Below are 26,463 nucleotides of genomic sequence, written 5' to 3'. Positions count from 1 at the left end.
GTATATTTAATCGAATTTATTTCTCGGATTATTTAAGATTGGACTCTAATCTAAAACTTCCTAATTAGATTCGAGTGTAAAGTCTAATTTTATTAGGCGGAATTTATATTTTTATGAGAAAAGAAAAACGACCGACACTTTAATGGCTTCCATCATAATCCATCCAACTGTATCTTTCCATCCATAGCCCACATATCAATCAAAGAATTACCAATATCAATTGAGCTATCATGTACGACTACCATTTTTAATACGTTGCTTCAAAAACCAATAAAATCATACATTTAATCTCGTGTATGTATACTCATCAGAGCACTAAATTATTTACTTTGTGACATCACCAGAAGAGGAAAGGGAGAGAAAGACAGACAGCGATAGAACTGCTGTACGTCTGTTAGTCCTTTACATCTTTCTCTCTCTGAAAAAAAAAGGAATTGTTTCACTTTCACTTTCACATTCACCCAGTTGCTGCTCATGTAGAAGATTCTTGGACCTCTGGGTGTGGCCGCCATGGATGCTCCAAGAACCTCCTCTGTAAGTTCCAAACTCCAAGTGTTGGTCATAATTCTTTCATGGGTTTTTCTATTCGGATTTCCCAACTTTTTCTTTAGGGATTTGTCCTACAATCCAGATTTAATTTTTTAAAGGGTTTCTGTTAAATTGTTCTCATTTTGATTTCTCGAAGCTAAATTTGTTCTTCGACCTAATTTATATGACATGAAGTCTGGATTTTGTTGGTGGGTTCGTCAGGTTAGGGGTAATTCTACATGGATCTTGAATATTTCTTCCATTAGGGCTGATCTAGATATCTGATAGCTTAAAATCTGGTTTGTTTTTTTCAGATCTTAGTATTAGTAGTTAAGGCAAGAAAAACCTACCTAATTAACCACCTTCCACATTTAGCTAGAAAAAAAAAATTGTCCATGGCAGTAAAGAATGTAGGCGGATATTTATGAACATGAAATTTGTTGGTTTTGTTATTGTTGCTACTAGAAATCAATCTAATTATCGTTAATTTCTCATTGGTTTTACTCTCTGATTATAAACCCAAGCAATTGAATTTTAGTTATCTTTTGCATTTGATTTTGATGTCCTTCAAGGGGTATCTTGACTCTTGAGGGATGTAAAGAAGCAAAGAGTGTTGACCTTTGGGGAAAAGTTTACAAAGGGTCAATATCTTATTACCAATTTATACAACAAAATGGATTTCTCATCTGCTCATGCATAAATTGGTAATTTCTTTGTAACAAATTTGACCACGGTTGCATATATCCACTTCGATGCATGATCTGGTAAAATGAATAACTCATTAACCTAATTTTACAGTTTGACCAAAAATTTCTTTAGGCGTGAAAATTATTTAAATTGTGTACTAACATATTTACAGACGTTTGTTTCCTACAAAAATTGTCTCGTCTTTTTGGTGTCTATATGTGTACAGGAGATGTTGTCTTTTGCTTTGTTATTATTCTCTTAGCCTGTTAACATGTTTGACTTGATTTTTAATTTATTTTTTTGTTGTTAATCTTTCATTTCGGCGCATCTTGTATTCATATTGATAACCCTTTGCCGAATAGTTTGGTCATTAAATGATACCCTATTTGGTTTAATATTGCCTACTCAATGTCACATGTAACCGAAGCAAAATGAAGAATCACACATGATTACGTGTTTCATTGATTCTTTCATAAGTAGTATTCCAATGTTGCTTCTTTTTTACTTAATGTGGAAAGACTTAATAGAGAAAGTCAGGGAATGTAGGCCTTCCTTGCTATGTTGTAATTTTTTACAAAACCTTTTTCTTCCATTTTGCCAAATCATGATGTCATTTTATAAAATAATTTTAAACAGACAACACTTTATCCATGCAGCTTTGTGTGAGTATGGGATCCTTAGGGTTTGAAAATGATATCCCGGGCCCAAAAACATACCGCAACCTCGGACTCAAAGAAACATACAAGCAAAATCCGGGAAATCCAAAAGTTCTATCCCTCCTTTCTTCACTTCTTGAAAGATCTATAATAAAGAACGAGGCCCTTCTCGAGGCAACACAAACCAAAGATGTTGTTACAGCTTTTCATGGTTCAAGAGCCCCTACACTTAGCATCAAAGAGTACATTGATCGCATCTTTAAATACTCAAGCTGCAGCCCTTCATGTTTCGTTGTTGCACAGGTGTATATAGATCGGTTTATTCATTGTGGAAATGTTAATTTGACGTCTCTTAGTGTTCATCGCCTTCTTATCACCAGTGTCATGCTTGCTGCAAAGTTCATTGATGATGCGTAAGTCAAGTCTGTCTTTTTGGTCGTAACCTTTTTTAGTTTAAATATGTATGTATAGTTGTGTTGTGTTTCTGAGGTTTGGATTTTATTTGCAGATTCTACAACAATGCGTATTATGCTAAAGTGGGAGGAGTGACAACAGCAGAATTGAACAGATTGGAAATGAAATTCCTATTTGGTCTCGACTTTCGGCTCCATGTTAGCGTCGGTACGTTTGGGAAATATTGTTCTGAATTGGAAAAGGAAAAGGAAGTGCTTCAGGTGGAAAGACTGCCACGTGTGATCCATGCTGCTTGTGGGCTCAAGGAGAACTGGTCCACCACTGATAATGACTCTGGTTCTTATGCAACAGCTGAAATACATATCGTATAGGTAGAGAGTTTAGGCTTAGAAATGTTTTTTTTTGTGTGTTGGTTGTATTAAAACTGGGGTAGAAGTTAGGGAATAAATTTTTTGGGATTCCTATGCACATATTGAAGTGCAAGTTTGGTGTTATTGTATTAGAGTGATGTTATGTGTGAGTGAAATACATACGAGTGGAAAGCCTTGTTTAATTTTTTTTAACTATTATTCAATTTCATCTGTTTGGGTCAATAAGTCAAGTTTTGTTTCCGACATAAAAAGATGAGGAAGCAAGAGATGAAATTCATGATTAGAAGAGAAGAAGAATATGTATATATTATATATAGTAAGATAAGCAACAGTTGATAAGAGTAGTAGAGCAGTACATGCAATGCATGTCAACAACATTTGGCACAACAAGCAAGCAAGCATTCCTTCCCATCTACTAAAACAACTGCCACCAGGTTGGTTGTCAAAGTTCCAATCTCAAAACAGAAGTCGCCACCTTTTTTTTTTTCTTTTCGACAAATGAAACCTAAACCACTTAACTTTCTGTACATCCTCTCTTCTTCCTTGTTTTTTTTCATCTAGGTTTGGTTAAAAATCAATTGATCAAAAAATTTGAAACTCAATCGCCTACTGTCGCATGTCAGCTTCCACGGGTCTTCCAAGTGTCCTCACAAAGTAATTACGCATCTCTGGCATTATACGCTGGATCAAACCCCCATACCTAATTCATTTTATTTTTACCATTTCAGTCAACTCAGTCAAACTTTCCAAAATCTAAAAAGAGCACGAAAGAAATTGAAATTAATTAATATGTTGTACCCTGGCTTAGCATTTAACTTGTCGAAATTCTCGAGCACAAATAGAATGCATGCATTCCTTAGTGACACAGCATTGAAGGCCTCAGATAGGTCGTACATAACTGATACATTGTCCACCAGTATATCCTGATAAAATAATATTTATATTTATATTATTATTATCATCATCATATGCTGCTGATATAATAATTAATGAATTTAGAGCAAAGCTGTCACTCACCTGTGCAATGGTGTACTCACAAAGACGTTTCAGCCCCTCAAGAAGATATTGATCTGCAGCTCGAAGAAGATCCTGTGCAATTTCCAAATTGACATCTACGGACCCCGTGTATATATATCTGTAACATAATATAATATATATGAAAAATCCTGTACAATAACTGAAATCAAAGGCAAGATATAGATTATAGATAGATGAACCTCATCATTAATTCGAAGACATCCCATCTAATATTTGGAATTTCGATGTCTTTCGCATCTTTCTCCTAAAATGGATATAAAAATCATCATTGAAAAACTATATAACCAAATGGATCGAAAAGTTGACAAAAACGAACAGATATTTAATGCCACTCACTCTGTATCCGCCATCAAACATCGCTCGGAATGCATCAGAAGAAGCAAGGAGACAAATTCTGTGAGCGTAGAAGCGTTTGCCTGAAGATATTATAAATATATAAATTGTCAGGCTCAAGAAATGCTAAAATAGAACTAAATCTTTTTTTTGGACAAAAGTAGAAGATAGTTTTTCCACCTTCGATTAGGAAGGTTACATCAGAGAGTGTAGGACTGTTCACATACTGCTCACCCAAATATACCTACAACACAAAGTATGAAAAAATTTCACCCTCGATTATAGTTTAAAATGTATACAAAACTTCAAAAAAATAAAAAGAACAAAAATAAAAAACAAAAACCTGAGATATTGGAGATGGTGGTCCCGCATCAACAGGGGAAAGTGAGCTAGCTTTTTCAGCCAACTTGCACAAGGCTACACAACTATCTCGTTGATGCTTCAAATTGGTTGATTCCAAAAGCTCCAAAAGTATGCCAAGTCCTACGAAATTTATCCATCCAGAAAAAGGTAAAATATAAATCATCACTAAATAAATATCAAGTGTTAAAAAAGGCGATTAAAATTTTACCATTGCCATCAACGAATATTGTTTTCTGGTCGTCAGGCGAACAAAGGTGAGCAAGAGCCAAAGCAACTCGTCTCTGAACAGATCTCTCAGCAATCCGCATCAGGTATAACAAATGGCTCAATACCTGAGGACAAAAACAATAATACAAATTAATATCTTTTGCAAAAAAGGATCAAGTAGTTAAGATAATTAATTACCCGTCCATGAATCTTCTCCTCTAGCCTTTTCAATGTCTTTGCTACACAATCCCGAGTAGGCTGTCAAACCAGATTATGTCATTCAAATGAGTCTTTATTATTCCAAGCAAAATGATACAAAAATTCTAAGGAACTGCAAAAGATAACAAACTTACTTGGACAATGAATTCACCATCCTGCAACTTTTGTACCCCACCAACCCTTATAAGATCAGCAACATTATCCTAAAATAAAAGGGATTTATTTCAATAGAAGGCAAAGATCATAGAATAGGAATCTTAACTTCAGGGGATTATAGTAGTTCTGATGATAAGATTTAACATGGTATTACCTCATTATCAGCAAGACCATAGAGGGCAAATGCAGCATTGTGTTGCAGAGAACCATTTCTAGAATCAAGAAGTTTCAGCAATGGAGGTATACCACCACCATGTGCAATCCCAGCTTGGTTGTGAGTATCCTGATGATAGGTAGATCACAATCATTAATTATATAAACTACCCTAAAATAAACATCTTTTTACTATGCAAAGTTATCACTTATTTAGTAGCACACGTGTGTGTAATTATGACTGCTATTACTAAAATTGGAGCTTTAATTACTACACCTGCATGCATGGAAACCCGTGCATATACATAGATGCTAGTGAGAACTTACAAATCTATGATATAGTATTTTAATAAAATAAAGATTCGTGAATTTAAGTGAATAAATAAATATATATCTATAACTCGGTTACCTGTGCCAACCTTCCTAGGGCAAAAGCCGACATTTCACGTAGTTGAGCATCTGGTGACTGTAGCATCTCGATTAGTGGACCAACAGCGCCTCTTTGCACTATGTGAACCTATGAAAAGATTTATGAGCGTGTGTTGTTAGGGTTGGCAGTAGACAAGACATATGAATAATAATATAGAAATGGAAATTAAGTGATAAATGATAATAAATGAATCAACATTTCGGTCAAACCTTGCAGTCTGTATCGGCAGCAGCAAACTGTCCAAGCAATAGGGCAGCTTCTCTTTGACTCTCTGAACAGCTGGAACTGTAAAATTAATACAAGAATTAAAATTGTTGTAGTTTTCAACAAATTGTTACTTTGCTATCAAAAATAAGCCAATTTTGTTTAATATTTGAAGACTGATCTTATGTGTAGGCGACATAATAAGTTCCAACAGGATAGTTTTAGGCATAGACAGAACTTGCAGTTTTGAACGCAACCCTTTAAAGGTATGTATCACGTTACCTGAGCAATTCAATTACAGGTTGTAATGCTCCAGCAAGAAGAACTTCCTTCTTAATGTTGGGGGATGAATGGACAAGATTCCCGATCACGCCAACCTGAGATATACCATTCAGAAATCATTCCTAGATACAAGCAATCTTATGAGCTGAAAAGAAAAAAAGAAAAAAAGTGAATTTAAAAACTAGAACTAACTGCTTCATAGTGTATTGCAGCATCTTCAGACCGCAGCATTAGAATAAGAGTAGGCAAAGCATTACAGTCCACAATCTGCAGACATGGCAAGGTTCCAATGTTAAAAAACTTTGTCCAAACAATCACCAAAACACATTTTATATCAATCATTCAACCTGAGTTTTGTTTTCATCGTTTTTGAAAGCTAAGGTACGTAGGGCTCCTGCAGCAGCTCTCTGCACCTTTGCATCAATGAATTCAAGCAATTCAACAAGAGGAGGGATTCCACCTTCAACCCTGAACATAAGAAATTAAGAATGTGATGTCAAACAAACTGAAATACCCAAAACTGTAACAGAAAAGGGAACAAAAGAACTGACCTAACACGGGTCTTGATGCTGCTATTCTCGTGAGCAAGGTTTGTGATTGCATCTGCTGCTCTCCTTATAACACCATTGACTGCTCTAGAGTTCTGGCCATCCCTGTGTCGCTTAAGGAGAGCAACAAGATAAGGCAGAGCTCCAGCATCGACAATGAGTTGTTGATGCTCTGGCTGTTAACACCAGAAATCACCAAAAGTAGTATCCCTTTAGTGACCATGTGTATTGTGTAATCATTACAATCAATCAAACTTCGGATATAGTTCTTGGAAGCTGATGTAGATCATCGCTTTGAATTGAAGTTAGACAGAAAAAGGTAAAGATGCAATGGAGTAAATGCTCATAAAAAAAACATCCTAAAATCTAGTCAAAAAGGAAACTTATATAGATAAATGATTTACTATCTGCTGTTTTATCAGCCTGGTAGCCTAGAGGATGACCCCAATACATCATTACAATTTGATAAAAGAAAACAACTGTAATTATAAGTAAATAAATAAATAAATAACTGGCGGCCCCTAACCACTTTAATCAGTTGTGATTGGGTGAGTCATGGAATCATAGTGCATGATGCTCTTCAGGAGGGGAACTAAACAATCATGAAAAGCAATTTAATCTTCCACTACAAGCATGAGGTTTAAAATATCTTCTTTCAGTGTTGGTTTCTCTCAATAGCAAGCCTAACTGATATATGTTGGATACTATTTCTTCTAAATAGTAAATAAAAGATATGCTGTATCTGCAAGTTCGTCCCATGCCCCAACTGTATTGTGTTCCATAAAAAATATGCATGTGAAAACGCAACTTAACGTTTTAGTAGCATTTCTTGTGACACTGTAGATTTTAAATAAAACCACATGAAAATGCTTAAGTAAAAAGAATACAGAACTAAGCATGATTGAACACATCTTCAATATTCCATGTTACAAGTTCGAAGAAAATAATCCACTAGTCCAGCCAAAGTGCCAAACACAACGATATAGGACATGCAGCAATGATGAAGAATCTAGCTTCTCTTGATAATTACCTTTATAGCCAGAAGTCCTAGGGTAAAAGCACTTCCCTTCTCCACCTCATGCTCATATGGCCTTGGTCCTGCAACGACTTCTTTTGACTGTGGCGCTTGAAGATGGCGTACAAGCGCTGGAACGGCCCCGGATTCCACGATCAAATTCACAATATCCTCTGCAGTCATGTATATTAATCACATCAAAACTCTAACCAACAACACATAGAACCGAATTCGTATAGAAAAAATTCAGGCAAAGTATCGGCCGCATTAACATAATCATCCACAACTACTCGCGCAAATGAAGAATTAAACCGGTAACTACAAAATCAACGAGGTGCGATTAAGAAAACAAAACAATAGCTATGTGCAGATGCTAAGAATAATCAATTTCACCACCGCATAAACAAAAATCAACGACAACTACCACCACAAATTGAACACCACCGAAACGTTATAGCGTGACTCGTAAAAGGGGATGTGTACGGAGAAACGTGAAATTGAAACATAAAAACAAATTAAGCGTAGATTCATACCGTTTTTCGCGAGCTCGGAGAGGATATGAATCGAACGTTTGACTAGAGCACGATCTGATTCGTTCGATGAAAAAGTAGAGTCGAGGATTTCGACCTGAGCGCGAACTTCAGATACTAGATCTTGTTGAGCCGCGTCATCAGATGAAGTGATCTTCCGATCCACGATGAATTCGTCCTCCAGCTTCCTCTTCAAGCTTCTTCTCACGGAGTTTGTAGGTTGTTCATGGCGTTTCTGGTTCTCCATGAGAGAGAGATGAGAGAGGGCGAGCGAGAGGAAAAAAAAAAGTGAATGATGATGAGAGGCGAGAGAGTGGAGGGAGGGGCAATTTGGGGATAGTGTTTTATATGAAATGGGGGATGTTTGTGTCGGTTTCGTAGAGAAAGAAACAAAGTTATACAATTCTAAAATTAAAATAAGATGTCCATTTGTGATAAAAATTCATATATCGGGTGACAGATTATCCGGCTTTTAGGGATAAAAATTTGATAACGTAATATGTCCACTGTACACATTTAACGCTATTACTACACGATGATGAACTATGGCAGTTATACGTATTTAGTTATTTTTATCCTTTGAGATAATGACTTAAATAATGATAGATGTTAACTGCATATATATTTAGTTTTTTTTTTCTTTCAATATATCATTAAACTCCTATGACCCTTTGTCACATCTATCCAATATTCTAAAAAGCTCGTCAAGATGCGCCATGACTTTAAAACATGCATTTGCGTCAGATTTTGATAGAATGTCGTCTTAAATCACATATGTATATAAAAATATGATTAATAATAATATAATATAATATATATATATATATATATATATATATATATAATTATTAATTATATACAAAATTGTCGTCTTAAATCACACTTCACAAACAATATGGCTCGTCACAGCTTAAAAAATTTATGGTTTCACATTGTCACCAAGTCACATCTTACGTTACTTAGAACCTTCAACCTATCTAATTTTTTTTTATTATTTTTTTCTTTTGTTTTTCCTTTTTCATTACTTTTCTAATTTTGTTTATAATTAATGTTTATTATTAAATTAATTATTTAAATTAAAATTATTATTTAATTTATCTTATTATTTATTTTTATTTGGTTTACATTTATATTTTTTGATTGCATTAGATATTTTTTCTTTTCACTTTATTTTTATATTTTGCAGATAGGTGTCTTTTTTATCAAGATGACTATTTGATTTTTCCTTTACGAATTTTTTAGTTCTGTTAATTAAACGTCTTATTCGTCTATTTGAAATCGGCTTTTAGAAAACCGGATCATTCAAATTCGTAACTTTCTTTACACCTTAGGTTATTTAATCTAAATCATGAAAAAAAAACATAAGTATTTAATCCGAAAATTGTTAAACGTTAAAAAACATAAGTTATTTAATCCAAAGACGGTTATAAACGAATACGAAACATGAAAAAACATAAATTATTTAATCCAAAAATTGTATAGTTTTTTTATAACTTATGAATGTTTTTAACTTTTTCATGTTTTGTTCGTTTATCCAAGATCGGCTTAAGAATATTTTATATAGGCTAATTCAATGAGTATAAAACCCGGTTAACGGAATCCATAAATAGTTATACTAAATATTCATATCTAATGCAATCCATAAATAATTACTAGGATCCGTAAATGGTTATACTTTTTTAACATTCATTAATATTAACCTTAAAGTGTGTCTTTTTATTTATGTATCTCCAACTTTTCATTGTTATCATTTTTTTGTTAGATGATATAAAGTATATGTGCTTACATTTTTATCAAACTTACTTTGTGTTAAATTTTAACTAGTGAAGGGACCATGGGAACGCAAAAACATAAATTGTTACATGTGCTTAAGTTATGTGTCCCAAAACATTAACTGCTATATGTACACCTAAAAAAATAAACACAAACATCTCAAACCAGTTTTCAATAGGAAAAACAGATAACACAATGGTAATATGGTCATTACAACATTTTTAATATTTGTAGGAGATTCGTCATTGGGACTTGAAAGCATTGCAATAATGCTCAACACTATGCTCTTCAACTATAAAGTATAATGAAAGTATTATTGTGTTTGAATTTGATAAGAATATAAGGGTATTTTTGGAGAATAGTTGCAACATACACTTTCGGTCGAATTCCTTAATAAAAACAAAACAAAAGAAAACTATTTTAGTACACTATAAGAAAAACGATTTTGCTAGGGAATGGCGCTATGAAACGTATTTCCGTTGTTAATTTACAATGAATCGTGCTATGGAATGTTGTTCCATAGCAAGGTTGCTACCACATTGTCAACGGAATTTATTTACGGTAGCGAGCATGGGACTTGCTAGGGAAAATGCTACCGACTCAATATCCTTTGGTATTATGCTACCGATATTTCTATGGAAAAAAACATTCGTAACAATGTTCCAATGAATTTTTTTACGAAAACACTTTCCGTTGTACTGCTGCTATGGAATTAATTATCGTGGTTAATATGCAACGAAATTTTTCTACGAAAAACAATCTCATAGTTGTTTTGCTATAGAAGTACCATTCGTAGGTATTTGCTAGGGAATTCTGCTAGGAAATTTGATTTCATTTGCTTGTTTTGCTATGGAAAAAAAAAACTAGCTAATTTGTGACAACATTTGTTTTGCTATGGAAGTATCATTTCAACCCACAACTCTTTATCGGCTGCCTCTAGCATATCATAGAATTTTTTATCTAGTGCATTTGGCTCATCCTATATAGTATGTTACCACATTTGATGCATGGGCATTTGATTCTATTTTCGTCCATGAACCTTTGTTGACTGGTAGCAAAGTCTATGAATTTTGTCACTCCTTGTATGAAAACAGACGATACATAACCGCGATTATCTTTTCTTTCAAACATCCACGTTTTATTGGTATTGTTCATATTGTTAAATATGTAAAATATACATTTAAATAACATTGTTCATTAATATGGCTTCAAATTGATAGATGGGATCTGAAGTATATGTGTACAATATAAATATTGTAAAGATACATTTACTACAAATCGTTTCACAAAATTAATGGTCGATTGATGAACTAATCTTCAAAATTTTGTCTTTTGTATGATAGAATCACTTTGATGATTTGATAATGGCGTACAATATTTATAGAATGGTTTAATTGAATTTGAGAATCGTATAACACAGTTTCAAAGAAAGAGTGTATGAGGGAACCTTCGACAACCTTTTATTTCGATGTGGTGGATGGATACTAAGTCAAAGTATTTTGGTCGATATTATCCAATACTATGTTAAAACTCGTGTAGCACACGGCTAATAAATTTAAATAAGATGCATAATAAAGTCACAACTTTGAATAGTATTAAATACTCAACTTATTGGTTTAAATATAAGGTTAAAGGGTTCACTTAAATCAAATTTTCAATTAAACTTAAAATTAAATCCAAATATTATTTTATAAATAGTTAAAATATATAAATTGTAGTGTTAAATGCAAAGCCAAAATTGTAACCCCAAAATAACTAAAAAAAGAAAAACAATGTTTAATGTTTTTAAATAATTACAATGATAGAAATTCAATAGGTAAGCAAAAAAAACTTTTTGAAATTTACCATGATGTAATAAATGATCAAACTTAAACCAATTAACATCATCAAGTATTGATATTAACCCAAATTACAAATATATATTAACATTTCACCAAATTACAAGTAGATATTCACATTACACCAAAATACATATCTTCCTATCCTAATAAAAGAATAGTTTTATTTTCCTTTTGACATGTGTCATTTTATTAGACCTCTTAATTAATGCATGTTTTATTATTCTTTTGCCATGTGTCATCATTTTATGTCTACTAATTAATACTTGACACATGTTAACCCATTGATTATTATTTTAAATTTTAAATTTTTCACTCTATCTACATTAAATTAATAGCATTAAAATAAAATTAATACAAATTATAAAGTGATATAATTTCACATGTTTATTTAAAATCAATAATTATAGTTTTATATAACTAAAAAATCTCCTAACTAATAATTTATTTAAAATAATTGATTAATAACTTTGAATTTTTACTATAAAAGCTTAATTAATTTTGTAACCGTGGTTCCCACGGGTTATAAACTAGTTTATGATAATTCATTGCATTATACATGCGTTTTGTTTTTCGATCACCATATATATATATATATATATATATATATATATATATATATATATATATATATATATATATATATATATATAGACCTATACACACTAGTAAGGTACTCGCGCGATGCATCGGCGACGAATATTCCAGAGCGGTGGTTAGGTTTCTTTTGGCAAGCAGAGAATAGTTTAATATGTGTTTTCACTATTGTCGGTTAGTTAGCGGAAAGCGATTAGTTTTTGGGTCGATGAATTGTTTTTTCTAGGCTATTAGTTTGGTTTTCGCCAAGGGTTTTGTTTCCACTATTAAGATTTAGAGTTTATGGTTTATAACAATATCTATTTGTAGTATAATAGTGTGACCGTCATTGGTGGCGTGAGTTTCTGTAGTTAATGAATAATTGTTAAAAATATCTATTTCTAGGCTAATTTGATGTTTTTAATCTTCCTATCCTAATAAAAGAATAGTTTTATTCTCCTTTTGACATGTGTCATTTTATTAGACCTCTTAATTAATGCATGTTTTATTATTTTTTTGTCATGTGTCATCATTTTATATCTACTAATTAATACTTGACACATGTTAACCTATTGATTATTATTTTAAATTTTAAATTTTTCACTCTATCTACATTAAATTAATAGCATTAAAATAAAATTAATACAAATTATAAAGTGATATAATTTCACATGTTTATTTAAAATCAATAATTATAGTTTTATATAACTAAAAAATCTCCTAACTAATAATTTATTTAAAATAATTGATTAATAACTTTGAATTTTTACTATAAAAGCTTAATTAATTTTGTAACCGTGGTTCCCACGGGTTATAAACTAGTATAATATGCATCACTGATTATCCGAACTCAAACAACCATCATATAACTACTCTAAACTAATTTCAAACATCTTAGAAAACATGACCAAACATGCATCTCACAAACAAATATCACAATTAAACAAACCAACTGTATTCATGCATAAAAGCTTTTTCATATATGCTCATAGAAGGATGCTTTGCACAACTTTTATACAAGCCATGGAATTGTGTCTGCTTTGATCTCCCTTCCCTAACCAAGTAGCTTCGAACCTTGTAACAGGTTTGTCTCATATTCCAACCTCTTCTTATACTAATGTAAGCATTATTCAACATGATCAGAGCTTTTTGCTTCCTTTCACTACCTTCGACCATCTGCAGCATTCCCAAAACGAATATTGCATCCAACTGTCCCTTATCGGCTGCATCTTGAAGCCACTGTTTTCATGCTTCATCTTCTCCTAACAAAAAATATTGTGCCTGAAATACATTAAGTAATCATGCAATTTTAATATAAACAAATACAAAAAGAGAAAACAAATTGCATATGTAATAAATAGAATGCATAAAAAAAAGTATCATTCCATCGTTGAATAGTATGTGTGGGTTGTTCGACTTTTTAGATATGCGGATGACTTCATCCATATTAACACTAAATGGACGAACCTTAATCGATTTGTGTCAGTGTTTTGATATATTGCTTCTGATGTTGCAGAATCTCTAAAGAGTTTGCAACTATAATTTACAAATGAACAAAATTCATCTATTAAACACAAAATTAACTACATATACAAATATAATAGAAGTATTGTACACGAAACCTACACTAATTGACACTTAAAAGCATCGATTGGTGATTTCCCCCCAACCATAGTTACTATTTTTTCGATCATTTGCGATGGCAAAGCAATAATCGTTGTTCCTTGTTGTCTTGTTTGCATTCTTGTTGATGAAGAACTCATTATCATGATGTTGAATTGCTTCAAGTGTAATACATATAATGCAAGAACAAGGATTTTAGGGTTTATTGATCACCGTGTCGGAAGTTTGATGTTTGGGAATGGATTTTAGTTGATCTATCGCCGAAAAACTGAAACGACGGAATGACTCTGACTTCAAATTATGGCGCCTAAGAGTTTAGACTGTTTATTGACCTAATTGTCCTTTTACATACAAAGCTTCATATGTAAATGGTAGGGGTATTTTTGTCAATACTATTAATTCAAAAACTGAAATCTTTTTGAAAAATAAAATAATTACCAAAATTGTATACATAATAACAGGTTATAAAAAGTATAGAAACATTATTATACTTATTAACACAAAATAACAATCTCAGCAATTATATACAAAATTCACTCATTGTCATTAAAGTAACATAGACTATATATATATATATATATATATATATATATATATATATATATATATACACACACGACCTTATAATAGCAATCTAACTATTTCCATAAATATATTCAATATAATAATAATTTTTTTAAGACGTCCAAGTCTCTAAGCCTAAAGTACAACAAATTGTGAATAAAATAATATTAAATTTTGAATGAGATCTTTTACTCGGTCTCACATTGTAATCAAAGCCTCATATCTCGGTCCTCTCCGTCTCCAGATTTTTAGCTCTACCTCTCAACGCCTTTCTCCTGTATAATTGACTTCCTCCTACCCTGACTTTCACCATTGTTCGGCACTGGCTCCGTTTCTATGAAATCACCTCTGGCTCCCTCAATAATTCAATGTCTCCCTTCCTTCTCTCTACAAACCCTAAGTTGCTGCCACCACCACCAAAATCGATCACCACATACCTCACCACCATTGCGGCTTACCGCAGTCGCCCACCTCACTACCACTGTCAATATGCTTCATTAATCATTTTTGTTACACATACCCCACCATGTCGATTCTTTTGTTGATTTTGACTGGTCGAACCCAACGATAGCTGCTTAAGAGCCAAGACCTAATCGGAAGAGTAATCAAATGTAAATTGAGTGACGATTCAATTAGGGTTTCACTTGGTCGATTGTTCTTGAAAAAAAATATGAAAAGTCGAGTTTTTCAAAACAAGAGTCATCGATTTCTTGATTAGCAGCCACCATTCAGAGAGGCTTCTGCGTTCAGTTGTGTAAATTTGTCTGGGAAAAGCTTTACGGTTGGGCAAGAAAATGGCACAATCACCATAACCGAAAGTAACCACTTTTCAAGTGGTGATATGACAATTCCATGAATTCTTTTCCAGTGGGCAGTTGGGAGGGACACAAAAATCCAGTAACTAAAGATTACTTTTGGATATTAGAGAATTTACAATGTAAGGTAGTAATGACTTGATAAACAACGCAAATGTCCATTTTCTATTTGCCTTTATGACGACCATGCTCTGATTTACTTCTTTGTATCTTTACTTTTGTAAGATTTTGTTTACTAATTCCTTCCTCGATGAACATTGTTCGCAAATCGTGATTTTTTCCCTTTTTTGCATTCCAACAACATGAACATATTTGGGACGGGTATGTAAAGAAAAACATGGTCCTGTTTTTTTATTTTGGGGTGTTTCAGTAAGAACATGAAGCATCAACTACTCCTTTCCTCTATATCTACATCCTCTCATCTACAAGAAACAAATGATTCTGGTTTTTTTTGCATATCTTGATTCTTAACTTAACGACTCAGAAATGAAGAATATTTGATTTGGAAACTTTGATTTTTTTCTAACTATGTATGTTTCTTCTTCTTTTTATGTGATTAAGAGGCATTGAATTTCTTTTGGGTTTTGTTTTTGCTCACAGTCGATGCTCCTTTTCTCCTCCTACATTTTGGTGGTATTATATTTACCAATATTCATAAAGGTTCGTTGTATCTTTGATTTTTGTTTTCCCTTTCATTATCGAGTTTCAGTTTTGGATTCCATTGCTTCGTCACACAAAGATATGTATTTGTATAATTTTTATGGCAGAAAAAGATAATAAGCTTTGTTCCTGATCTGCATCAGGGATTTGGTCTCTATAGATTTATAGTGTGGATTTGTTGGAACATTCAAATAAAGGCTAATAGTGCATTTTCAAATGGCAACTACTTCTTCTTGCTTGCTAATTTCAGCTAATTAACTGTGGAATTGGATCTCATCTCATTTACATTCCACCTTGATAAGATTTTACTCATTATATAATCTTAGTTTGATTTAATCAATGTTTTACCTGATATTTCTTGAATTCTATAGATTTCTTGAATTCTGAAGATTTAAATGGCTATGTTTGCTTTTTTTACTATGATTATTACATTATTGTTTATGTTGATTTGAAGAATCGTATTTTTGCAAGTGGGTGGGTCTACCATTCCCCTTCTAATGTATCACTCTCAATGCCAACCTTCTCTTATGTTTTTCCAGATGTAGTGGTTAATTTTCCAGGTACATTCATTTGTAACGTCTAATTTTGTTTTTGTTTTGATTTTTTGATTTTGTGTTTTCCCCATTCTTGATTTTTTGACTTTAGGTAATTTTAACTTCAAACTTTTTGGAAAAGAAAATGTTGCAATTTTATCGGATATCGATGGTACAATTCTTGATTTTATGTAGAGTTTTCTTGAGAACAATCAATAGAAACGACCAGCAGATAGAGTTGGTATTTCTTGATTTTGTTTACATTTTTCCTTGATTTTATGAGTATGATTTGGTTTTTGATTACATGTAAATGTGGATGTGGATGTGGATGTATGTGCATTTAACTATATATGTATGTGGTTGTGACAGGGGAGTGTGGACATAGCAGGGGAATGAGGGAGGGGTATATTGGTCATTTTGAAGAAAACAATGAATTTGTGTGTATATGACTGTATATGTGTGTTGATGTAGCAGAGTAGTATGACAAAGTCTTCAAGTTTTCTATCTCACATTCTTCTGTAAGTTCTAACCTAAACTTTTGAGTATGTTGTTATTTCTAAATTTATGCATTTTCTTTCCGTTCATGTTTCTATTTATGCATTTTTTTTATTAATATATGGTTTTATGACCAAACATGATGTTGGTTGCTAATATATGATTTAAAGATTAACAAAACCAATGGAAGTTTTAAAAGTGGTATAATATCGGTCTGTGTATGTTGTTCTTTCTATTTTTAAGTTATAACCTCAAAGAAACAACCACTTTATGACCAGATGGATTTGCTAAAAGGAATTGCATTTCTCTAAACACGAATTATGTTATCTGTTTTTTGTAGCATGTTGCTTGGTCCATATATCTTTGAAATGACATATTGCTACTTTAAAGTTATACAACTGGTAATTACCTCGCAAATGCAGCCTTGTTTAGCCTTGTTTTGACTCAAACACAACTTGTGTTTTTTTATTTATTCTGAAGGTAAAATGAGGTTTTTCTTTGTTTATTCAAATAGGTTTTGTTTGTCTTTCATTCTCAAAGTTTCGTTGAGTATTAATGTTTTACAACTAAATTCAAACTAATCATCAACATTAGTGTTTGATAGCCAAGTTCAAAGTAATTTAAATTACTTTTGGTTGAGCTCTTTGAGCTCTTTTTTTAGGTTTAAAATGATATCATTCTATTTGGTGGGGTTATGTGTTTTTGATGGGATTTAATTACTTTTTTTGTTGGGTTTAAATTAGGAAGTATGAAAATTATATGCATTATGTATTGTCATTGATCAAAGCTGTCAAAAATGGAAGAAGTATATTTTGTATTAATAATATATTTCTCCTTTTTGCATATAGGTTTGATCCATATAATTTGTGATTACGGTCTTGTAAAGTTTATCATTTAAGTTTAATAGTTTCATGTTACAGGAAGGAGACAATTTCTTTCTTAATGTATCTCTGTGTGTATCTATAAGTGAAGAAGGGAGACAATTTTTTAGGCGTCTGAAACAAAAAATATGTATAACTGGGATTTTTACTTTTATGTTCAAGTTATTTGTTTAATACTTTTCATGTATATTTTTTATAAATGTTATTAATAAATAGTCGTGAGATCGGTCATCTATTTTGGTTTACATTGAAGTTATAATCACTATTTTTGTACTTTTTTTTATTTTGGATTGTTGGAATAATATTTTTTTTAAATAAATTGATGATCTTTTATATGAGATAACTTTTAGATTTGGTACGTTTTATTTAAACAAAACGCTAAAAAGCATGTAGTACCAAACGAGATTTTTTGTTCAAAACAGAGTTTTTCTCAAACTTTCTATTACGTGTCGGTGATGGAGTTGAAGAAACAGTGGACGGAAGTTTTATTCGCATCCCTGATGATATGGTCATTCCATACATTGATAAAGAAAAATCATTGGATTTTTTGATTGATGCAGTGTTTCCCTCCTTAGAATTTAATAGGTACGAATCAAATTATATCATACCGCGGACAATATTATCCACAAAAAATGATAGTGTCGATGCGATTAACGATTACATGATCGATCGATTTCACGGAGAAAAGAGAATTTACTATAGTGTCGATGAAGCCATAGATGATAAAAATAGCTTCTATCCATTGGAATTCTTAAACTCGATCAGTGTTAGTGGTTTACCTCCGCATTACCTTCGATTAAAAGTTGGATGCCCAATAATACTGTTACGGAATATTGACCCAGCAAATTGGTTGTGTAATGGCACCCGATTGATATGCAAAAGCTTTCAGCAAAAAGTTATTGATGCAGAAATAGTTGTTGGTCAACATGCTGGAAAAATGATATTTTTGCCTAAGATTCCTTTATGTCCATCTGATGATGATATGTTCCCATTCAAGCTGAAGAGGAAACAGTTTCCTATTCGATTGTGCTTTGCAATGACAATCAATAAAGCTCAGGGACAGACAATTCCAAATGTAGGTATCTATCTTCCAGACCCAGTATTTTCGCATGGACAACTTTATGTTGCATTGTCCAGAGGGGTTTCACGTTGCGATACAAAAGTATTAGTGAAGCCTAACAAAAATTCAAAAGGTGATGGGGTTTATACAACAAATGTGGTGTATAAAGAGGTATTATACGATTAATATTTTGTGTCGTTTTGACTGGTTTCTTTTTATTGGTTACTTGATGTATCATGTAAAAAATAACACCATAGTTTGATTATATTGTCTTCAACATGTAATTTCTTTTGGAACATAATATTTTTGTAAAGGAAACATATCACCGAAAGAACCTACGTGCCCCACAGCTTTGCGCGGGTACACTGCTAGTGTGTGTGTGTGTATATATATATATATATATATATATATATATATATATATATATATATATATATACACACATCAAAATTGCTATTTATAACACAACCATTTAATTTTACTAACATAATATAAACACTATTATTTCTATATATATTAAAGCTTGACCAAGTTAGGAATAGTTAGCTTTTGTTGACTTTCATTTTGTCATACGACTTTTCAAACTTTTACATTTTTTGTCCCTTAATAAACTTTTGTTGACCTTCATTTTGCCACATTAATTTCCAAACTTTTACACTTTTAGGTGTTGTTTGTTTTTTTAAAAAAAAAAACTATTCAAACCACTTTTTGCTGCGCGGCGCAAGACACACGCAACACTTTCCTTCTCGCAACAATTTGTTTTTTTGGAAGACTTCAGACTACAAAACCTATGTACATGTGCTGCATGGCGCAACACTTGACTTGTCTCTTCAAACATCTTCAGTTTTCATTTTTTCCAAGTGTTTTTTTTAGAATTTTGGTATAACTTTTTTTTTTTACTTTTTTTTAACTTTTATTTACTGATTTGATACAATTTCTTTTTATAGTTTCCACAAAATTTTTTTAACTTGATTTAAAAAAAATGATTTATTTAATTTTTTTACCATTTCTGTTAATAATATTTTGAGTTTCAGTTGCATCTTTTTTAACATGTGTAATTTTTTACGAATTTTGTAGACATAGTTTGCAATACTTTCTTATTTTTTTATTTTATATATTTATGTTTTTTAAAATTAGTTTTTTTCTAAAATAAAACTGTTAGCTTCTTTTATATTTTTTAAGTTTTTTTTTAAGTTTTATATTTTTGTTTTTTTACATGTTCTTTTTAGTATTCTTTCAATATTTTAAATCTGGAATTATTAAAATTTCGGTGTTGAGAACTATTTTCAGTTTATTTAAATTATAGTTTACTGCAGCAGTCTGCAGATGTTAAAAAACAAACATGCTTCTTATTATTGATTACAGTTGTTTGTTCCACCTCTTCTGCTACAGAAGATTGTAGAGGTGGTCCGCAAACTTCATGAATTTTCGCTTTGAAAAAACAAACAACACCTTACTTTACTTGCATATATTAAACCAAAATAGCGTACATATCATTGATTGTCGTAATATGAAAGTATATATAACAAACTACTCATAAATGATCCCAAACTCCCTAGTAAACCGAACGCAACAAGCCTCCCACAAACAAATTTCACACCTAAACACCCATTTGTATCCATACACAAAAGCATCTGGCACACTAATCATAGACCTATGCATTACACAGGTTCTATGGAAGCCTTGGAGGTGAAAATGTTTTCTCCCGTCCTTATTTAAGTGGAGATGAACCTTGGAACAAGTTACTCTAAGATTCCAAATACCTTTTGTGCGGTAGGCATGGTTCAACATGTCCAAAGCTTCCTGATTCCTCTGTCTGTCTTCTACCATCATCATCATTCCCAGGACAAATGTTGCATCCAAATGTCCCGATGCAGATGCTTCTTCAAGCATCGTTTTCCATTCATCACCTTCCAATAAAGATAACTTCATCTGAAAAAAACACACAATTTCTAGTTAAAGTAATGCAAAACAATAAACAAATTAATTTTATGCGGATAACAACGTACCAATCCATCCCTGAACATAATATTTGGGTTTCTCAACTCTTTGCATTTGTTGACAACTACATATTTCTCATCAGACCAACGACGAAAACATAATCTATCTATCTCCATTTGTTTGTATATTTCTTCCGTTTTTCTTGCCTTGTTTAAGATTATGCAACTAAAAACGAAAAAAAAAATATTGGCCCCTAACTGTAAGCACAAATCAAATATACACGTGTAATAGAAGGATTGAAGACAAAACCTACACAACCTTCATCTTGAAAGCGTCGATTGCTGAAATTTTTCCCACTTCAACTATTATCTTCTCAATCACTTCCAATGGCATGTCAGTTAGCGTTTTGCTTTGCTTTCTTGGTTGCATAATTTGAAGAAGTACTGGCTTCCATAATATTATTAATCGACTAAGATAACGATTCTTTAAAAATGATTTTATGGTTTTTTACGGTCGGAATTTTGAAATTGGGATTGATTGCAAGTGACTGAGATAATCCTAAAGAACTGAGAAGACGTGATTCGTCGGAAAAATTATGGCGCCTACAAGATGTTGACTATAAATGACCTAATTGCCCTCATACTTACCATGACACATATTCGATTAGTAAGGGTAGTTTTGTCAAAAATCAGAATTTGAAAAAAAAATCAACCTATTTTAAAACACAACCGGCACAATTGACCCATGACCCATATGTCATCCATGGGTATTTGTAACATCCCAAATTTCAAGACCAAAATTTTCATTTTTTAATTTAAAGATTCATAAAAACAGATTACTGAAAATTCCATCAATGTTATCTCATATCATGAAAACCATAAGTCAACCATCTCTAAAACATATCATAGGAAAATAATGTCAGAGTACAAATCCCAAGAATATCATGTGCGGAAAATCGTGTGTGTGATACATCACTATCGTGTCGGCTCCTTTCCTTTCGAAAAAGAAGGACCTGAAACAAAAAGATGAAAACTGTAAGCACAAAGCTTAGTGAGTTCCCTCATCATACCACATACCATACAATAATGTATTGTCTAACATGTTCGGGTAATGGACTACCCCTTTGGTCTCTTTCAACCTGTAAATGCTTAGCATATGCTGGCCTACGCCTTCGGTCTCTTTCAACCGGTAACTTAGCTATCATATCAGGGTACTGGCCTACCCCTTCGGTCCTTTTGACCGGTACCTCGCCTAACATATCAGGGTGTTGGCCTACCATTCGGTCCTTTCGACCGATATCGGGGACTATTTCACCCCTACTTCTACCATATAACATACTAGTACATAAACACATAAATCATATACTGCCTAGCTTATCTGGGTGTTGGCATACCCCTTCGGCCCTTACGACCGGTATTGGGGTCTATCTTACCCCTCCTACCACTATCACATAATATCATAGTATACTAGCACATAAAGCATAACATATAGTGGCAAACCATAAAATTATCACAAAGACAAACTTCTCCACATAACTCTTACTAGTGGGCCGACATTGATGCCTTCGACCCACTTCTACTGGAAGGTAACTCACCTCAAATGTTGTGTAGTAGTTGACCTGTCCTCGGTTCTGGAATCAACTCCTCTCAAACTTCTAAACATAAAAATCCCCTTTAATTACTCTTTCATACCCATAACCCTATTAAGAGTCAACTATCGTTAAAGTCAACATCCTGGTCAAAGTTAACATCCTGGTTGAATCAACTCGCAGAGTTGGTCCATCAACTCGTCGAGTTCCATGATCCATAAAACCCTGGAAATCGCGATCCAACTCGTCGAGTTCTTTCATGAACTCGCCGAGTTCTTCCTCATAACAGAGTCAGAACATTTCCCTCTCAACTCGCCGAGTTGCTCCTTGAACTCGTCGAGTTCTTCAATCTTTAAAACCCAAAAACCATGTCCAACTCGCTGAGTCATCTCCTAGACTCAACGGGTTTGCCCAATAATAGAAAAGGTTGCAGGACCACGACCCAACTCGACGAGTTAGATGAACAATTCGTCGAGCACCCATTGGTCTAAATCCATTTAGTCACTTCTAATCGAGTTCAATGCTTCCAAACCATAGATCTGGTCCCCTAGGACTAAGTTACCACGTAAAGTTGCCAAATTGGTGTTCATGCATGGTGTCATGCAGCTAGAAACACCAAAACTAAGCTATATAAGAGATATAGGGCATGAAGAAGGGCCAAGGCTTGGTAAAGCTGACAACTTTAAGCCTCATAAGCTCGTGAGTGCCTAAATCTGAAGTCACAACCTCATGATACACTCAAATCCTAAAAATGACTTCAATATGGCCCAAAAGTGACAAAATACAACCCTAAATGAAGATCTAAGGAATAGAAAGCCAAGGTATCAACTTTATACCTTAAATGAGTCAAAAAATGCAGCTCAACTTCCGGATCTACTGGCTTCCTCTTGAATCATCAAGCTTCTCCTTCCTTCCCAAGCTTCAAAATCTACAAGAACACACAATAATGGCTCCAAAACACTCAAAAGTGGATTAGGGTTTCGTGGCTAGGGTTTGGGGTGATGGAGTATGCAGGTGAGGCCAGCCTTTGGAGGTTAAGGTGTTTAAATAGGACGCAAAACCTTGAAAATTAGGGTTTCACTCTGGAAACCCTACTCATCAAGTTAAGGCTCTCAACTCGTCGAGTAGACTTCAAGTCCCGCGTCCAAATTCCATTCCTACTCGATGAGTTTGGGGCCTCCAACTCGCCGAGTCCCTATGCAAAAATGAATAATTTGATTTAAAATACATACCAGGATCTGAGCGTTACAAATCTCCCCTACTTATTTTAGACTTTGTCCACAAAATCTGTTGCAGTTGGGAATAGCTCTGGGTAGTGTTCCCTCATCTTGTCATCCGGCTCCTAGGTCCATTATGAGCCCTTGCAGTGCTGCCATTACACCTTCACCAATTTAACCCTCTTGTTCCTCAGATCTTTCATCTTCCTAACAAGGATGGTTACCGATCGCTCGATGTAGTTCAGGCTGTCATCCACCTGAATATCCTCTAGAGGCACCACTGTAGAGTCACCTTGCCCACCCGGGCTATAACCCTGAAAGGACCAATGTACCTGGTGACGGCTTTTGAGCATTCTAACGCTTCCTAAGTGTACATGCAACCCTAATAAACCTTGGATCTATGTTTGTCTAAGATACATGCAAATAATTATTTTTCCAAGGTTCATATCCTAACTAGCATGGCATGGGGAACTTGAATCAAATAAAGCTAGTAGAAACACTTACCTTGTAGTTGTAGTTGATTCCTTGGAATTTTAGAGCCTAGCACCAATAGTGTGGATGCCTCAAATGGAAATCACAAATCACCACAAACTTGGAACTTTGAGAGAATAGTCACTACTATCTTGAAATCGGCCCTCTTGCTTTACTCACCTCAACTAGTGTGATTTCAAGAACCAAAGCCTCCTTTATATAATGTGGTGGATTAGGGTTACATCCATGTAAACCCTAATACCCATGTCTTTTCATTTCCATGAGATCCATGGGTTAAAGCTCCATGGAGTATCCATGGACTTTCCATGCAAGCCTAACCCATTCCAAATAAGCATTAGCCCACACTATATAAATATAGAAGCCCATATTTAATTAGTAATATCTTTGATCTCTAAATTAATCCTAGATTAATTATAGATCAATACTAATTAAATAATATGATCTTATATTAATATATTAGAACTTATAATATATTAATAACTCATAACTTGTACTATTCTCAAAAGATTATCCATAAATTGTTCGGGTGAAGTGCAACCCAAATGGACCATGCCGGGTTGGGTCAAGTACATACCAAATATAGTTATGGACTTAGACACTATATCCAACAGTCTCCCACTTGGATAAGTCTAATAACTATAGTTGCAAGTATGACTTCAGGAACCGATCAGCAATCGTAGCTCTTTAAACTTTGTTGAACTAGAACGCGCCATTTTAGATAAGTGATCATATAATCCTCTGTTCTAGATATCAGCCGGAAAAATACATGGAACATGGTCTTACTTATTGTCCAGCATTTGTTTCCCGATTTCCGATTTGTTTGACATAGAACTTAACTAAACACATCAATTTAGTTCTAACCGGGCCCGGTACATATGTCAAAACAAAATCATCGAGGGGCCCAGATATCGCTTCTAATCCTAGAAGGAACAGATAAACTTCGACTCATATGTTTGTTCTACCACTCATTGAATTATACACAAAGGCACGTTTTATAACATCGAGTTACCAATGCGTTTTCGTACAATCAATGCATAACCAACTCGTAAGTAACAAATCATATATCTAGGTTTGAAGAGTTATATGATATTACCGTCTCACGATCACTCGAGATAAAATTCCATGAAGTGATTCCAGTGAGCGTGGGTTGAGTCCAATGCTCATAACTTATGAGCACTCATGATTGTTGTAGCCATGTCCAACACCTTAGACCTCTGCAACCAATCATGACAGTCTTGATTCATATCTACTTCCGACATATGACCGACTGTGGAGGTTTGAATAATATGATATACCAAACATAATTATTCTGGAAGTCAAAACATGCAAACGAAATATAGTAAACGATCGACAAGAGATAGAAACACTTTACTCATAAATAAAACACCTTTTATTCATCATCTAATGTCAATTACACTTTACAAATTTCATAATTTATCTAACTACTAAAACTTATATCATCCTTCAGCCTTATGCTCCGAGCATGTTGGAGATGCTTAACCCTACTTAGTCCCTTAGTAAGGGGATCTGCTGGGTTCTCATCCGATGATACCCTCTTTGCCATGAGGATTCCTTCTTCTATTCGATGTCTGATGAAGTGATATTTTCTGTCAATGTGTCTGGATCTCCCATGATCTCTTGGCTCATTGGCTAAGGCAACCGCACTATTGCTGTCACAGAAAATCTCCATTTGCTCATTTATAGCTGGTACAAGTCCAAGGTCTCCGATGAAGTTCTTTAGCCATATAGCCTCCTTTGCTGCCTCGCTTGCTGTTATATACTCTGATTCACAAGTGGAATCAGCCACTGTCTCCTGCTTTGAACTTTTCCAAGTAATTGCCCCTCCGTTTAAGGTAAAGACCCAGCCCGACTGAGAGCAGAAATTATCCCTGTCAGTCTGAAAGCTAGCATCACTATACCCTACAACTCTCAAGTCATCACTCCCACCAAGGGTAAGGACCCAGTCCTTAGTCCTTCGCAGGTACTTGAGGATATTCTTTACCGCGGTCCAGTGTGCCTTGCCAGGGTTCCCCTGATACCTGCTCACCATGCTCAAAGCAAAAGCTACATCAGGTCGAGTACACGTCATAGCATACATGATCGATCATAGAGCTGAAGCATAAGGTAGTCGACTCATTTATGCTATCTCAGCCTTAGTACTAGGGCTTTGTGTCTTACTCAATCTGGCGTTACTCAGAATGGGTAACTCACATTTCTTGGAATTATGCATGTTAAATCTTTTCAACACTTTGTCTACATAGGTGCTTTGACTA

General features: G+C 33.7%; 3 protein-coding genes across 3 annotated transcripts; 2 read left to right on the top strand and 1 right to left on the bottom strand.

The window, feature by feature from the left end:
* The first annotated feature begins 207 nt into the window (after positions 1-207).
* LOC145055659 (cyclin-P3-1-like) lies at positions 208-2,848 on the top strand. Its single transcript, XM_079004039.1, has 3 exons — positions 208-534; positions 1,872-2,284; positions 2,380-2,848. The coding sequence occupies exons 1-3, from the start codon at positions 511-513 to the stop codon at positions 2,654-2,656; spliced, it is 714 nt and encodes a 237-aa protein (XP_078860165.1). The 5' UTR covers positions 208-510; the 3' UTR covers positions 2,657-2,848.
* An 88-nt stretch (positions 2,849-2,936) lies between these two features.
* Positions 2,937-8,477, bottom strand: LOC145055658 (ARM REPEAT PROTEIN INTERACTING WITH ABF2-like). The gene is made up of 19 exons (XM_079004038.1): positions 8,138-8,477; positions 7,620-7,777; positions 6,593-6,765; positions 6,389-6,509; positions 6,234-6,308; positions 6,042-6,136; positions 5,765-5,840; positions 5,535-5,642; positions 5,127-5,255; positions 4,951-5,019; positions 4,796-4,855; positions 4,599-4,722; positions 4,371-4,510; positions 4,208-4,271; positions 4,031-4,110; positions 3,874-3,938; positions 3,674-3,791; positions 3,455-3,579; positions 2,937-3,356 (listed from the first exon to the last, which is right to left on the bottom strand). Exons 1-19 carry the CDS (start codon positions 8,379-8,381, stop codon positions 3,263-3,265), a joined length of 2,118 nt encoding a protein of 705 aa, XP_078860164.1. The 5' UTR covers positions 8,382-8,477; the 3' UTR covers positions 2,937-3,262.
* A 9,920-nt stretch (positions 8,478-18,397) lies between these two features.
* Positions 18,398-19,138, top strand: LOC145051164 (uncharacterized). The gene has a single exon (XM_078999289.1). The coding sequence runs from the start codon at positions 18,398-18,400 to the stop codon at positions 19,136-19,138; it is 741 nt and encodes a 246-aa protein (XP_078855415.1).
* Positions 19,139-26,463: the final 7,325 nt, after the last annotated feature.

The sequence above is a fragment of the Lactuca serriola genome, chromosome 5, assembly GCF_051521515.1.
Source record: "Lactuca serriola cultivar US96UC23 chromosome 5, Lser_US96UC23_V15, whole genome shotgun sequence".
In the NCBI taxonomy this organism is placed as follows: Eukaryota; Viridiplantae; Streptophyta; class Magnoliopsida; order Asterales; family Asteraceae; genus Lactuca; species Lactuca serriola.
Note: the sequence above shows the minus strand (reverse complement) of the source record. Positions and strands in the feature narration are given on the sequence as shown.

Coding starts and splice junctions, on each gene's coding strand:
- LOC145055659 (XM_079004039.1), top strand. CDS start 511: ATGGATGCTCCAAGAACCTCCTCT. Junction 535..1,871: donor ATGCTCCAAGAACCTCCTCT/GTAAGTTCCAAA, acceptor TTATCCATGCAG/CTTTGTGTGAGTATGGGATC. Junction 2,285..2,379: donor GCAAAGTTCATTGATGATGC/GTAAGTCAAGTC, acceptor TTTTATTTGCAG/ATTCTACAACAATGCGTATT.
- LOC145055658 (XM_079004038.1), bottom strand. CDS start 8,381: ATGGAGAACCAGAAACGCCATGAACAACCTACAAACTCCGTGAGAAGA. Junction 5,256..5,534: donor CCCTAGGAAGGTTGGCACAG/GTAACCGAGTTA, acceptor ACCTATCATCAG/GATACTCACAACCAAGCTGG. Junction 3,580..3,673: donor GTGAGTACACCATTGCACAG/GTGAGTGACAGC, acceptor TTATTTTATCAG/GATATACTGGTGGACAATGT.
- LOC145051164 (XM_078999289.1), top strand. CDS start 18,398: ATGGTCATTCCATACATTGATAAAGAAAAATCATTGGATTTTTTGATT.